Source organism: Clavelina lepadiformis, chromosome 8, assembly GCF_947623445.1.
Source record: "Clavelina lepadiformis chromosome 8, kaClaLepa1.1, whole genome shotgun sequence".
NCBI classification, from domain to species: domain Eukaryota; kingdom Metazoa; phylum Chordata; class Ascidiacea; order Aplousobranchia; family Clavelinidae; genus Clavelina; species Clavelina lepadiformis.
This window is the reverse complement of record NC_135247.1, coordinates 12883283-12897950: the sequence shown is the minus strand read 5'-3', so window position 1 is coordinate 12897950 and position 14668 is coordinate 12883283. Positions and strand designations below refer to the sequence as shown.

Here is a 14668-nt window from a genome sequence, read left to right as displayed (position 1 = left end):
TATACTTTTACTATAAAAATTTTGAAGGACATATTCAAGATTTTTTCAGTAATGTTATGGAAAAGGAGTCATGGTACCAAATCCAATTTATAGATCAGATAAAAAAGTTTAATGTAAACATGTCCTTTTCTTTTTACGTTGTTGTTTTTGTTGTAAGAACCAAAAAATGGCTATACATTACATGTTGGTTTTTTATATCTACTTGAGAATTGCCTGATTAAAGTGTCAAAATTATTTGATAGTACGTAATAAAAGTACTGATTCTTTTTGAAGTGATGATTATTTTCCATACTACTTCTCTTAATTCCGTAGGCTATATAATTTAAACTTACATCTTGTGAAGTAGTGTTCATATTCTGCTTTTTTGATGTAGGTGCTTTTCAGCAGGGGTTATTAACTGATAAGGCAAATATGGGCTGTCATCTTTCTGAAGGAGCTATTCAGGCACTCATGAATGGTGAAACACCATCAAATCCAGTGTTGCAGTGCTTAGGAATTAAGACTATTTCTGGTTCAGGAATGGATAGAGTAAGATTACTTCTCTCCGATGGACTTCAGTCATTTGGAACGTCTATGTTGGCTTCTCAGTTAAATCATCTTGTAACTGACGGAAAACTTGAGACATTTACTGTCATCCGAATAACGCAGTACCAATCTACCATGTTGCAAGGCACTAAACGAATTTTGATATGCCTTAATTTGGAAATTGTTAAAAAAGCTGTTGAAATCGGAGGAAAAATTGGAGGTCCAATTCCACTGGCTCAAGCAGCTGGTGTTGGAAATGTTCAACAGCGTGCTGCACCAGCAAAAGCTTATCAGAATGAAAATATTTGTCCACCAGCACCAAATACCATGCAAAGCCCAAAACCTAGTCATAAAACACCTTGGGGAAAAGATGAGGCTCCTGTTACACCTGGTGGGACAGCAACAAGAATAATGCCTATTGGAGCTCTAACACCTTACCAAAATAAGTGGTCCATTCGAGCTCGAGTTTCGCAAAAAGGCCAAATGAAGGAATGGAAAAATGCTCGTGGTGAAGGAAAGTTGTTTAGTTTTACAGTTCTGGATGATTCTGGTGATATACGAATTACTTGTTTTAAGGAGGAAGCTGATAAATATTTTGATATAATTGAAATGGGAAAGGTTTATTACATATCTAATGCATCTCTTAAACCTGCCAATCAACAGTATAACAACACTTCTCATGATTATGAAATGACTCTTAGGAGAGATAGTGTTGTCACGATTTGTGATTCTGGAGACAGTGACACGGTGCCAAAAATTCATTATTCTTTCAAGAAGATTAAAGACTTGGAAAAGGATATTAATAGTTTTGTTGATGTGATAGGTATTGTAAAGTCTGTGGATGAACTTAGTACAATCATGATTAAAAGTCAAAATCGAGAAGCGAAAGTTCGCAAGTTTTCTCTGGTTGATCAGTCAGGAGCAGAAATTCGTGTCACCTTATGGGGGAAAGAAGCCGAAAATTTTGATGGTTCTTCTAATCCTGTTGTTGCATTGAAAGGGGCAAAGGTTTCAGATTTTGGAAATTGTTCGTTGTCCACTGTCAGTACAACAACACTAAGTATCAGTCCTGAGATAACCGAAGCATATGAGCTTAAAAATTGGTATGCAACTGGAGGTAGCACTCAAGCAACACAGAATCTTACCACAACTGGAACTGGTGGTGGGGGCAGTAGCTCTGCAAACTGGAAAACTTTGGCTGATATTAAATTTGAAAGTCTTGGCACTAGTGACAAACCAGATTACATAACAACAAAAGTAACAGTTCTCTACTGTAAGAAGGAAAATGCCTTGTATCAGGCATGTCCAAATGCTCAGTGCAACAAAAAAGTGGTTGATGAGGGCAATGGACAATTTCGATGTGAAAAGTGCAACACCCAGTCATCCTCATTCAAGTACAGGATGATACTTAACATGCATTTAGCTGATGAGTATGACAGCACTTGGGTAACTTGCTTTCAAGAGCAAGGAGAGATGTTGCTTGGCGTAACTGCTGAAGAAATAGGCTTGCTGAAAGTTGAAAATGAGTCTGGTTATGAGACAGCTCTAAAGAAAATGAATTTCAATTCTTATTTCATGAAGCTTAGAGTGAAATCAGACAAGTTTAATGATGAAGAAAGGACAAGAGTAACAGTGACTAATCTTTCTCCTATAAGCTATGTTGATTATGCCCAGAAATTGTTTGCTGATATTGATGAACTTCAACAGGCTGTTTGAGTTTTTCTATCTGCTCTTATGCCGAGGTTACCCTTGTATATACATAGTACTACATACCATCAATATAGTGGGATGCAGAACTATTTTGTTGTCAATGTTGATTCCATTTCACTGCCATTTCACAAATTTCTCTTTGAAAACTTCTTTGTGAAAGATTGGTCTGTTGTTTAAGTAATATGCTATCTTTTGATCCAATTAGCTTCAAGTTGCCAACAAACTAAAATACTTACAGATTTAATCCTGTGTTCTGTGGTTAAAAGTATATGTTGTTTGAAATGCTTTAGTGTAAATAGAGTTCATGCAGTTTATGTTTTGGTCACTAATTTTTAAGAAATCTGTATGGTCCATTTTTTGTAATTGCTGAGAACATGTAGTAATGAATTAAAATGGCACTGACTTGGTCAGATTGGGTGCATGTTGAATTTGTGATACTTCCACTGAAATTCAAATATCTTCTTCATTTTGGACTTCAAATGTTATATGTGTATGTCTCCATTGTCTCTTTTTCTTAGCAAGCCACTTTCTTCGTTACCAAGGATATTATAACTGTATGCCTTCCATATTTTGTGGATAATTTTCATTAATATGGTGTAAATTGTGTAAATCTAAACATGATTTTGTTTGCATTTTGCAGATACATAGTTGATTATCCTTTAAAAACTTAGTTGTGTATTGTCTGCATACTACTTATGGTGTTCAAGCTTAAATAAATCTTGTCTTGTGAATAAAAGTTTCAGAAACATATCCAGATTTGGAAGAAAATCTTCAGCCATGCATTGTTTGACATATGTATTGGCTGTGTTGCTTGCTTGCTTATGTGTGATACAACCAGGCATTCAAGGTATTGTCATAATCTAGGTTAAAAGTTGTATATTGTAAGCAAAGCTTCAAGTATTGGATATGTTCATTCTTTAATCTGTTTTTCAGCGATTACATGTACTTGTAAGGGCAGATCACAATGTAAAAATGGAAGTTGCACAGAAGAACAGGGTGCTTGCTTCGTATTGACTGAAAGAAATCTGGAGTCTTACGAGGTAAGAAAACTTGTAGTTGGATCATAAGAGTGTTTAAATGCAGTGTTGTATGTTGTATATAATTCTACTATAAAAAATTAAGTCATTTTTATAAACTCCAGATCGTTTAAACATATCTTTGTAGTTATTATTACTGATGATCAAGTAGTTTTTTGATGAAAATCTTTCAGTAACAATCCATTAATTTTTGTTATGATAGGCAATAGGCACTCATATTTTGACGGATTTTGTTGATATTGCAGACATTTTGATAGCTTCATTGTTTCAACTGACAATGAGGGATACATATAGTTGACACCTTTTGTTTAATTTAAAGATATCTGTTTTTTATGGATGCCTTGCTGAAACTATGGGTTTTCCGGGTCGCCATCCTTTATTTTGTGAGTCGAAGTCAAAACATCAGTTTAGTAAGACTGCATGTTGCTTTAAAGATTATTGCAACAAAAACCTTGCAGTACCACAGTTGGAAGAAGTTACCAATAAGTCTCCTCAAAATAGTGAGTAAATAAATATTTAACAATGTTACAGTAAAATTAAAATGTGTGTTCATATTCATTCTATTCTGTTCTATTCGTGAAATGTTTTATACTTTCAGAGCGTTAGGTGAAATTATTAAACGAAATACTGGTATATACATTATACATGTATATATGAGTAATGCAAGAATACTTATTAAATTTCATAAGCAAGTTGTACCGTAGAAACAACAACAAAATTAAAACTATACTGCAGTTTTTACGGCCACGAGAATTGTATAGACATAGATAGATGCAATGATAGAAATGTTGCATTGTTGTGCCTTATGTTTATGCTTCATTCTATGCAGTAGATCCTCATTTACTTGGCTTAACCTACCGGCAATATGAATTGGACTTGAAGCAGCTTCACTGGTTCTAGTGAATGGTCACTATTTAACCAATGTAACTAACGTAGGATAATTTGAAGTAATTTAATTGAAGCCTTCAAACTTTATTCTGCCCATTCCTTTGGTATCTACTTTTGGTTATGTCCCCTAGTTAGTGGAAAAGGCCAAGCAAGTTTAGTTTTATTTTACTTGCCATTTCATATTCCATTTTTGCATAACACATTGTTTCAAAATTGCAAACAGACTTATCGTATTTTTAATTCTGGTACTTGTACTTTCACCAGTAGTTGAATGAAGTACTCAGTCATTTTTTATGAGAAATCATAGAGGCCTCTTTCCAAACAGCTAAGAAACTTTTGTTCTGGGAAAAGTGAAATCAAAAACGTTTCTTGTGTGTTACTTGCACAATCAGTTGTTTGTTTTACTACTTTTGAATTCAACACATAGAATAATCAACTATATTTGAAACTCAGCAGTAAACCCCAGTTACATGTTTTCCAAAAATGGCTAGATCGCTAAACTTTGGAAAAAACAAGTTCACGTATTGATAAATCAAGGAACTTATACGACGATATAAAAGTTATACCCAAGCCTAAGGTTAAGTTACTGTAAGCTACAACCTAAACGTTCTTATAAAAAATGAGAGTAGTTATAGTCCTATAGCAACAGTAGACTGAGACTGCAATGTTGGACAAAGAAACGTCTGTGTTTGTGTTAAGGTATTAGCAAGATCGTAATATATTTGTAGCAAATTCTCCTGTATTCGCTTTCCATACTTACTTAATATTTAGAAGATATCAAACTGAATCCATCTCATCATCGATTAAACACGGTTTTTGGATTAGCAATTTCATTTTGTACCCATTATCAAATCACCTTCTGCAGCGATAAGCGCTTTAGCAATTGAGTTTAGTTCGCACAAATCCGGTCAACAAAGTTTAGTTAATATGATCGCTGAAATAAGGAGACACTGACGTGTATTACTGAACGAATTTTGAGTGTTCTTGTAGACGCAGTAATGCGCGTGTTGGCAAACTAACGGTACTCAGATCCTGTCAGCTTTTCACCAAATTTAATAATCACGTTATCTCTTTTGATTTAAATAAGAAATGCTCTATCACGTACTGCCATGTCTTACAGGCCGCGATGCTTTGTCTGCCGTAAGTAAAAGCAAATTCAGTTTTATGTATTGCTACGCCTTTGTTGTTGTACAAGAATAAATAGGTACGGACGATTTCTGAAGAGGCGTAGAAGTATACATTTCCACATGAACTGTAACCTAAGAATCAAATTTACCCATAAATTTTACTCACATTTCATATATGGCCCCCAATGTGGTGATTCATGTGACTTGGCACTTGAGTGTAAACTTGGGCAATGGCAAAGGTTTTTAGCTAAATAATTTTATTTAGAGCTTGAAATGTGTTCTGTCTGTATCCGGTTGAGCCTATTCATATAAACCTTTTATAAATGGAATTAGAGGACCGAAACATAAAGATCAGAAAAACACCAAAAGCATCGGATGTGATAAATATTATTTAATACGATTTTTTTGTCAGCTTTTAGTAACCATCAATAAACAAATACCGGAATGTCAAAAGACCTGTCGTTGTGTGGTAATTGTGGTGTGGTGCTTCACTATGGCGGCTATGTCACGACATAAATTTCTTTCTTTCATGTCTTGAAACTGTGGTTGATTTATTCGGTGCAGTCAAAGCCTACTATAAGTTGACAGACACTGTCAATGGTTTGTGGGAGTATTTGTCCATCATTAGCGAGCTGGAGTCATTCCAGAAAAACAAGTGTGTTCTAAGAATCCTGAAGCAGCGATATTGATTAAACGAGACAAACAGTTTTCACACGTGTGTGTCATGCAGCGCTTGCTCCTTCAATAGCCCAGCAATGACGTGACGTCGATCAATTAAATTATTTATCCATTGAGTTATGGTTGTTTCCTAAAATGGCAATTATTAAGTTCTGTTTAATCCTAACACGCATATAAGCGTGAACTGCCTTATGTACTGTATATTCTGTTACTTATAATGAACGCTGTCACTATTTCACCGAAAATATAATCGGAAACTAACTTTCATGGTTTCTAGTTAACCCAGCTTAAATGTTATATCATATTAACTTAAACCTAACCTAAATCTACCATCTAATCTAAATCTAACTTCAATTAGAAATCCTAAATACCTGAAATTAAAGTTTTTGCATATCTCCTCTCCTAACCGCCTATCTTTAACTAGGGTCTGCGTGACCTACTTACGGTGAAATAGTCAGTCCATATAATAAATAACATCGTACAAAGTATCACTGTAGTAGCACTAAACAGGAAAACAAGTCCGCCACAACTTGGTGATGACAAGATTGTCAAACCTGGCTGCTTTGGTTGGTTTGTAACTTGAAAATGTTGTCAAAGGCACAAAAATGAAGTTACTAAGTTCAAATGGGTGCAGAAGTTACTATTGTTTAAATTAGAAATAGTTTCAAAATTAATTGCAGCAACCTGTGTTTGTAAATATGTATAAGTTGTTTCTTCATTTGAGGAGTTTTTTTCATACTTTTACGGTTGCATTGCATAATAAATAATACCATACATTACATAACGTAACATTCATAATAAGGCTTAGGGCAGGCTATTAAAATTGTGTGGTTGCTAGATATTTGCAGTGATTCTTAAATGTTTCTACTGTACTATTTTTAGGTCTAGCTGCTGTTGAAATGGCAATAATTATAGCAAGTAAGTAAACTTTTAATGTTTAATAATACCTCCATACTTAAAACTACCTTGTTTTCATATATTGAGCTATAGTAATTATGCTGCTTGTTAAGTGCTGTTCCATGTTATACCATCAAATACAATTTATACAAAGGTTGCGTTGCTGTGGTATTGCTTGTATCAACACTGGTGGGCATTCTGATTTATAAGCGTCGACAGAAGAGAGGAAAGTTGCTTCCTAGCCGTTCACCGACCATCCCTGATGACATAGCTGCTCTACCATCTGGTTAATTTTACTTTAGCCCTGTGTATTTTTTCTTTATAATAAGGGGCAAATCCAAAAATAAGTGAAGTGAAAAAAACGCTACTCATTGAATATTCTGGTAAATTATTTTTGAAAAATAACTCCTGGTTAAATAATTAGAAGTAAACAAAATAGCAAAATTGGCCTTAACTGTGACGTAAATTAATGTTCTCGTAATGTCATAATCATAACTAATCACAGACAACATTCGCAAATTCATAAATTTAGCTATACCAACTGTATCACGTACGTATCTGTTTCAGTTGTATAGATTGATCTAACTGCTAAAAGCTTGATAGGTGACAGCCTATAGCATAACCACGGCAACCAATTAGGCCTACGGTACCGGTTTGACGGGCAGCCTATCCAGTCCATAGAATAGCGTAACTTCACGGACGCAAATGATTGGGCTACCGATTTTTTATGTTTAAAGCAATCGTAATTTGTTAATTACAACGCTTCACGTTGCTAATTTCTTCAGATGACGCCTAATTGGACATAGGCTAGCTCCCTGCACTTCTGACTTCAGCTAACTACCGTGCAGAAAAAGCAACAGCGACAGCATGTTGGGAACAACTTAACTAATATATGACATCACCAAAGCCTTAATCTACGTCACGATGAAGGTCAAAAACTGGCATTTTTGCCGATAACTACCTAACCACGAGTTTTTTTTCAAAAGTAATTTACCAGAATATTCGGTAAATAGTGTTCTTTCATGTAAGATCAAATCTTCTTTGGACTCGCCCCTCACTTTAAGCAACGTTTTACCTATAGCTTTGGAAAGGAAAATGTCGATAGCGTGGCGCTTGCCGCCACACTACTTCGCCCCCCAGGTAACACTTGTGCTCTAGGCACGAGCCGCAATCGACTAAGAAAATACCAGCAGCACGTCAGAGGTGAGAAGACCCTCGTATTTGCAAGACTCTACAAAATAATAGAGTGCAAAGGGGTTACCGATGTGTCCAAACAACGTGTTAGTGTACGATGAGGCTTCATCTGACTCCTAATAAAGTTGCGTGTTCTTCTAGAAGCACAACTGAGTTACTTCTTAAAGAAATATGTTGGGCGAGAAATAAAAACCGACAAAGCTTTATTTGCAAACTGACAAACGTAACATAAAGTAAGGTACTGCACAAAGCTGAAAACGCAAGGGTATATATAGACAAGTAATCAACGAATGAATGTAAATTAAAGAAAACGTGAACTTAAAGGAATATGTCCAAAACGTGGCGCCACAAATGTTTTTATTCAAATAATCATAACGTAATAACAAATTCATCGAAGCAAGGTGTAAACCGACTTTCACGCTATTCTTTAGAAGTTTGTTTTTAAAACTAAATTTTTTAGAGGTGTTCAAATCTTCCTTGATTGCCTTACACGCACATACACTTCCTGCCTTTTTCCCTTCGCCACGATTGGATGCACTCATCACCATTAAATACTTTTAAATTAATAATCATAATTCAAGCGTTTTGTGCATGCGATTTCCAAAAACGTTATCCATTGCAATTTTGGCCAGACAACGGCTTTGTTTGATTTAAAATGCATTAACTAAATATGAAAGTCAGGGGCGACCTTGTATTTAGCCTCATTTATTTTGTTTCCTGGGGAGAAGTGCATACTTCCAGTACTTAATGCTTATTAAAACGATATAACGTATCTTATTGAAGGTTTATTGTTAACAAAAATATTTTACAGATGAGACTAGGACTGACTGGTCAACTAGTGGATCTGGGGCTGGTCTGCCATTACTTGTCCATCGGACAATTGCTAGACAGGTTCAGCTTCAGGAAGTTATTGGGAAAGGAAGGTTAGTTATAAAGCCAAAAATTATTGTTTTACATTGCTGTCCTAAAGTCTGTGAACACAAAATTATAGTCATAGATTACAAAAATTAATTAAAACGGGTTCTCACACATCTTGTTATGTCCATGGGTGTAATTACGTGTTCAACCCTATGACATAGGTATAGGTTTATGATATAGATTACAGAAGGTAATGTTTTTTTTTTCAGGTACGGAGAGGTATTTCGTGGGAAATGGAGAGGTGAAGACGTTGCTGTAAAAAAGTTTGTCACAAGGGATGAAAGATCCTGGTTCCGTGAAGCAGAAATATATCAAACAGTGATGCTTCGGCATGACAACATCCTTGGATTCATTGCTGCTGATAACAAAGGTGTCTGAAATCAGGCATAGAAAAGTTGTAACAGCTATAGCTTAAAGTTTACACATACTATCACTTTTCAGATGTTGGTGTTTGGACTGAATTGTGGCTGGTTACTGAATATCATGAAAATGGCTCCCTGTTTGATTATCTTCGATCAACCACAATAAACGTGACCAGTATGTTTAAGTTGGCAGGTTCCATTTCAAGTGGTTTGGCACACTTACACATGGAAATTGTTGGCACGCAAGGTAAATTTTAGCGTCGAATGGTAGCATTAACGCATTACACTAACTTGATTAATGACATGTGTTAAGAATGCAGATTAGTCTTGTTTTGCACATGGATTCGCATTCAAATATTTTCCTTAGGTAAACCACCCATTGCTCACCGGGACTTGAAGTCCAAAAATATTCTTGTAAAGAAGAATGGAGAATGTGCAATTGCTGACCTTGGACTTGCTGTACGACACGATTCTACCACAGACACCATCGACATTCCACTTAATAACAGGGTTGGCACAAAGAGGTAAAAAGTAGCATTAACGTTTGCAATGTTACCTTTCTACAAGTCCATCACGAATACACTTTGTTAGGTACATGGCACCAGAAGTTCTAGATGACACTTTAAACATACTTCACTTTGATTCATTCAAACGGGCAGATATTTACTCTCTGGGGCTTGTATTTTGGGAGATTACTCGTCGTTGCGATCTTGGCGGTATGCATGTTTATATATGGTTACAGGAATCATTACACAAGCAGAGAATACATTTTCAGAACTTGTTATGGTGTAATTAATTAGGCAAAGACTTGGAATATCAACTGCCTTACTTTGACTGTGCACCGGATGATCCTAGCATAGATGCAATGCGTTCAATTGTGTGTGACCAGAAGCAGCGTCCTTTGAAGGAAGACCATTGGGACAAGTATGAGGTGCCAAAAGGTTCTGGTAAATTTTTACTTTGTCACGGCGCATGAAGATTTACAATATGTTGAATTTCATGCAGAGTATGAGTAATATGTGGAAACTTATGCAAGAATGCTGGTATGAGAGTGGATGTGCACGACTTACAGCACTTCGTGTCAAAAAGACAATAGGAAAAATGCAGGAGGAGGAGGGTTTAAAAGTGTAAAGTTTTAACAACATTGCAGCAAGGTGTCTTGTACAGAAGTTTTTTATTAAACCCACTTCATCGTGGTAGTATCAAAGTTATCAAGACTGAACGGGAAATATAGTTGCATGAGAATTGAATGGTATTTTCTCCAGCATTTAAGTTCATAACATTTTTTGTTTGAATTGTACTTCCATCTTTCACACCAAGAAATTATATACAAAAGGTGGAGCATTTTCACAAACATTTTATTTTGTATTGACATTTTAATGAATTCAGTGTTTTATGTAAAGTGAAATATAACATACATCACTACTAGTACTCATGTCACAGTACAAAGAACACATTGCAATCAACGGCTTTTGTTACAGCATTAAGTGTGATGATGTTCAGTATTCTTGTACATACAATCTTTGAATAAAAACGAATTGTGGTTAATTTTTCTGGTACTTAGGAGGCATCAATTGTCTGCTATAATAATTCAACTGCGTTTTCATTGATTTGATTGGGTCTATACTGTCGGGTAGATGCACGTATCTGATAGCAGATGCCTGCAAACATGTGTATGTAAATTAGGTGTCCATTATTTAACGTAGTCATATACCATACAGGACTCATCCATTTACCTTAACATGCACTTCTACACATTGGACTTGCTTGCCGAAGGCAGTAATAAGTTTTGCCTTGTGTAAAACAAGATTTCCATAACCATCACAATCTCGCATTGTACCGATAATAGTACTCTCATTTTTTGTTTCCACTTGGAGGATGTGGTTCTTCATGGACATTAGCAGGATTGCTAATGTGTTGTATGCCAAAAATTTTTCCTTCTTACTTGTCGCCATCATTTGTCTTAATAAATATACAGCAAAAGTTCATTAAATAAACTTTGCTTAATTCAGTGTTTCTGTTGAACTCAGCACTTGATATCTTGAAATTAATACATGTTTTTTTATAAGCAACGTATATAATAATAACACAACGTGGCTTTTCATGAAAATATAAGCATGATAGCCATGTTTATGCAAATCCTCACCAAGGCCTATCCAAAATGAGAGACGCAACTATTACTGTACTATATATATGATGTTGTCTGAACCGTGTTCACCAAATTTTAAAGTGAAATAAGAAACAGGATATAGTTTGGCACTCTTAAGGTTGACTTTATATTTTTCGACACGAGCTTTCGCAAGCATAAGCTTGCTTCTTCAGGTGTACTGTGAAATTTTTGTAGTCTTTCTAATACAGGTATAGAAAGAAAAATAATACAGGTATAGGCTATATAATTGGCTGTATAAATAATTACCTTTACTAATGGATGTTTTGATATTGTGATGATGTCTCTGGTGTTACCGGATTTGGCTCAATTCCTATTCTTCTTTGAATTTCAGCAAGCCTTGATTTCGTGTTTGCTCTAGTACCAAGTATAGTAAATGTGTCATTGGCAGATTTCTTGTTGCTATTGTCTTGGTTCCTTTTACTCTTATTTTTTTGTTCTTCCTGAATCAGATAACAATTTCACAGTTAGAAATGAGTATAATTAACATAAGTTCAAATGAAGCTGAGCTACCGTTCTTTTTAAAAAAGCGATGCTCATGCTCTCGCTGGTCAATGAAAGAAGAGTGTCATTCATGCCTATAAAAACAGAGGGCGCTTGATTTTCAGCTCATGTCCGCATTTTTTTAACTATTAAAAACTAGTTTACCAATCGCATTTGTATGTTGCAAACTTGGATTGTAAAAGGTCATAGTCGCCGACTTTTGGAAATTGTTGGGTATGCGGCAAGTTGCTGACGTTGTTGGCTTTTTGCGATAACTTACGTTGCTCTTGCCACATCTTATTTATAGATTAGTATTTAATAGCCCAGACATGGATAAGCGATTATTTTGCTAAGAATCTTTGCCTGGTTGACTGCTTACCTGCAACATTTTAAAGTTTCGCAAAACATGCACAAAGCGGAGCATGTGAAGACATATGCTTGCAAATTGCAAGCATAGTTGCTATGCCTTTCTTTTCTTTTTTACCTATAATTTCTATGGAACCTCACAGTTAATTGTAATGTCTTCACATTTAAATGTTTTTTTCATCCAACCGTTGAAATGAAAGTGTGTGCATTTCAGCTGCCCTTTTAGCCGATCATATTTTCTCTCATCCAAAACTTAGCAAAATACTTTGCAACAAGACAAGAGTTATGAGAGATATAAATAGCGTTGACTGCTGAGTAAAATATAGTTGTTTGTTAACTTAAACTAATTCATAGTTATTTGTTTGACGTTTGAGTGTAAGTTTGAACGCTTGCGCAGTTGAACGCGTGCGCGCTTGCGCACTACCATAGCACTTGTATTCTGCTGATTTAATCCCATAATCAGAATAAAATTTATGATGTCACAATGGGAGGACAATTTCATTTAATTTTAAGAAAATGGAGTGTTTACATTTTTAACATATTGTATATAACAGCGTATAAGCCCCCTCCCAGTTTTTCAAGCCAAAAATATGTTTTTAACGTATACATGGTATATAGGACCCTTGCGTTTTTCTCCGGCGACAAACATGTGTCAAGGAGAAGATGACTGTTTACCACTACTTGAAAGTCATCCAAATTGTGTGCATTGACGGTTTCATCCAACAGTAAATGCTAGTGTTCGACAACAATCTCAAAAGAAAAAGTTCAAGACATGTCTCAATTTATTCATCGCTTTTCTTTGCTAGTAGGTAATGAAATTAAAGAGACGACGTCTTTAAATGGCAAATGCTTAATTGTACTAACACCATAGCACTAAGTTTGTGATTGATAAAGACAACTGAGCTTTTGCACATGAATTTAGGCCGTGGGCCACTGTGTAGGTTCAGTTAATGTTGTAAGGAAACAAAGGGGTCTAATACCCCCTAGTATAGAACGTAAGTTTTTTGTGCACAGCACAGCGTAACTATCACAAGGACTGGTGTTCACCAGATGTCATTGTTTGGGAATTACTTGCAATGATGCGTGAACCAAAGAAGCTTTTAGACTTACTTTGTGCACCAGACATGTCCGGTACACAACACTTTCTTTCCTTACAGGACTATGGCTGTATGCAATGGCATACTGTGGTTGTGCACTAGACTCGAAATAGGCCTACGGGCCTAGTGCAGAAATGTGCAGCTACGTCATGTATTATGAAGTAACTATTTTACCAATGTCCGTTTACCGAAGTTGCTGAATCACAATACGGTGACCGGTGATGGGTTTATCACTCTCGTTTTATACGGGGAGAAAACAATTTTGTAGTGTAGTGCTTATCAATGGGGCCCATTTGCTGCCGGACTTCTGAGTATGGCCATGTTCAGCAAGATTTTGAGTGCACTAAACAACCCAAAATGACAAGTGTGGTGCGTAATTACACAGTAATGTACATAGTTTGCATATTCAATGTTTAAGCCAATCGGAAATTGAGTGCACAGAAGTTTTTTCCAAGACACTGAGTGAAAATAACACACCTTAAGGGTGGCATAGAAGCTCATGAAAAGCAGTACGGAGTGTGCCTAGCCTATGTCCAACTCTGCAATCTGGGTACGTTGGATGTCTCAAGTTTGACTTCTTTTTTGTTTGTTTAAATTCATTTTTGATATAATTTAGTCATGAAAGGTAAGAGTTTGGGTCAGAGAGGATTAGTTTTAAATTAAATTAGACTTGGTGAAAAAGAAACGATTTTTAGTAGAAAAATAACATTTATTACAATTCGCAGCCTAGCGTAGTAATTTAATCCAAAGAAGGGAGAGTGTCGGTCGGAAGGGATTAGTTTTAGGTTAATATAACATTTCAATTCAATTATTAGCGTAATCTACCTTTTACCATTTTCCTATTTCAGTAAACGGTAAAATAAGGGTTTAATTCTCCGACTGCCATTTTACCGAAGTAAGAAAATACCAAACTTTACGTAACCGCCAGTCGGTGAACCCATGCATTATTATACTAGTACCCCACTTCCCAAATTATGACGCCATTTGGTTGTGCGCTTTAGCAATAGACCTAGGAATACAATACACATAACTTACGCAATATTCTTGATATTCAGAAAAATCTTCAACTTGCAACTTAACAGAAGAAGGCTTTCGGCGCAGCATGTCAGCTGAAAAATATAGGCCTAATCTGAGACTTGCGGTATAGGTACCCTATATGGGTAAGCGGCTTAGGGTGACTTGTTCCTGCAACTTAAAGTAGTATTTGCAATAGCAACCT

The 14668-nt window shown here is 35.8% G+C and overlaps 3 protein-coding genes across 4 annotated transcripts; 2 read left to right on the top strand and 1 right to left on the bottom strand.

Annotated features, from left to right (window-relative positions):
- The first annotated feature begins 352 nt into the window (after positions 1-352).
- On the top strand, positions 353-2876 carry LOC143469853 (replication protein A 70 kDa DNA-binding subunit-like). The gene has a single exon (XM_076967711.1). The coding sequence runs from the start codon at positions 412-414 to the stop codon at positions 2239-2241; it is 1830 nt and encodes a 609-aa protein (XP_076823826.1). The 5' UTR covers positions 353-411; the 3' UTR covers positions 2242-2876.
- On the top strand, positions 2871-10884 carry LOC143469854 (TGF-beta receptor type-1-like). Its single transcript, XM_076967712.1, has 12 exons — positions 2871-3082; positions 3169-3275; positions 3592-3772; positions 6848-6883; positions 7017-7148; positions 8868-8979; positions 9184-9344; positions 9416-9583; positions 9704-9860; positions 9928-10052; positions 10137-10267; positions 10342-10884. Exons 1-12 carry the CDS (start codon positions 3013-3015, stop codon positions 10465-10467), a joined length of 1506 nt encoding a protein of 501 aa, XP_076823827.1. The 5' UTR covers positions 2871-3012; the 3' UTR covers positions 10468-10884.
- LOC143469855 (U7 snRNA-associated Sm-like protein LSm10) lies at positions 10676-14668 on the bottom strand. Of its 2 annotated transcripts, none has more exons than XM_076967713.1 (3): positions 11753-11894; positions 11073-11298; positions 10676-10997 (listed from the first exon to the last, which is right to left on the bottom strand). In XM_076967713.1, exons 2-3 carry the CDS (start codon positions 11292-11294, stop codon positions 10881-10883), a joined length of 339 nt encoding a protein of 112 aa, XP_076823828.1. In that variant the 5' UTR covers positions 11295-11298; positions 11753-11894; the 3' UTR covers positions 10676-10880. The 2 variants fall into 2 exon arrangements, with proteins under 2 accessions (XP_076823828.1, XP_076823829.1); XM_076967714.1 differs by lacking the exon at positions 10676-10997 and adding an exon at positions 14485-14668 and having other exon boundaries at positions 11159-11298; positions 11753-11946.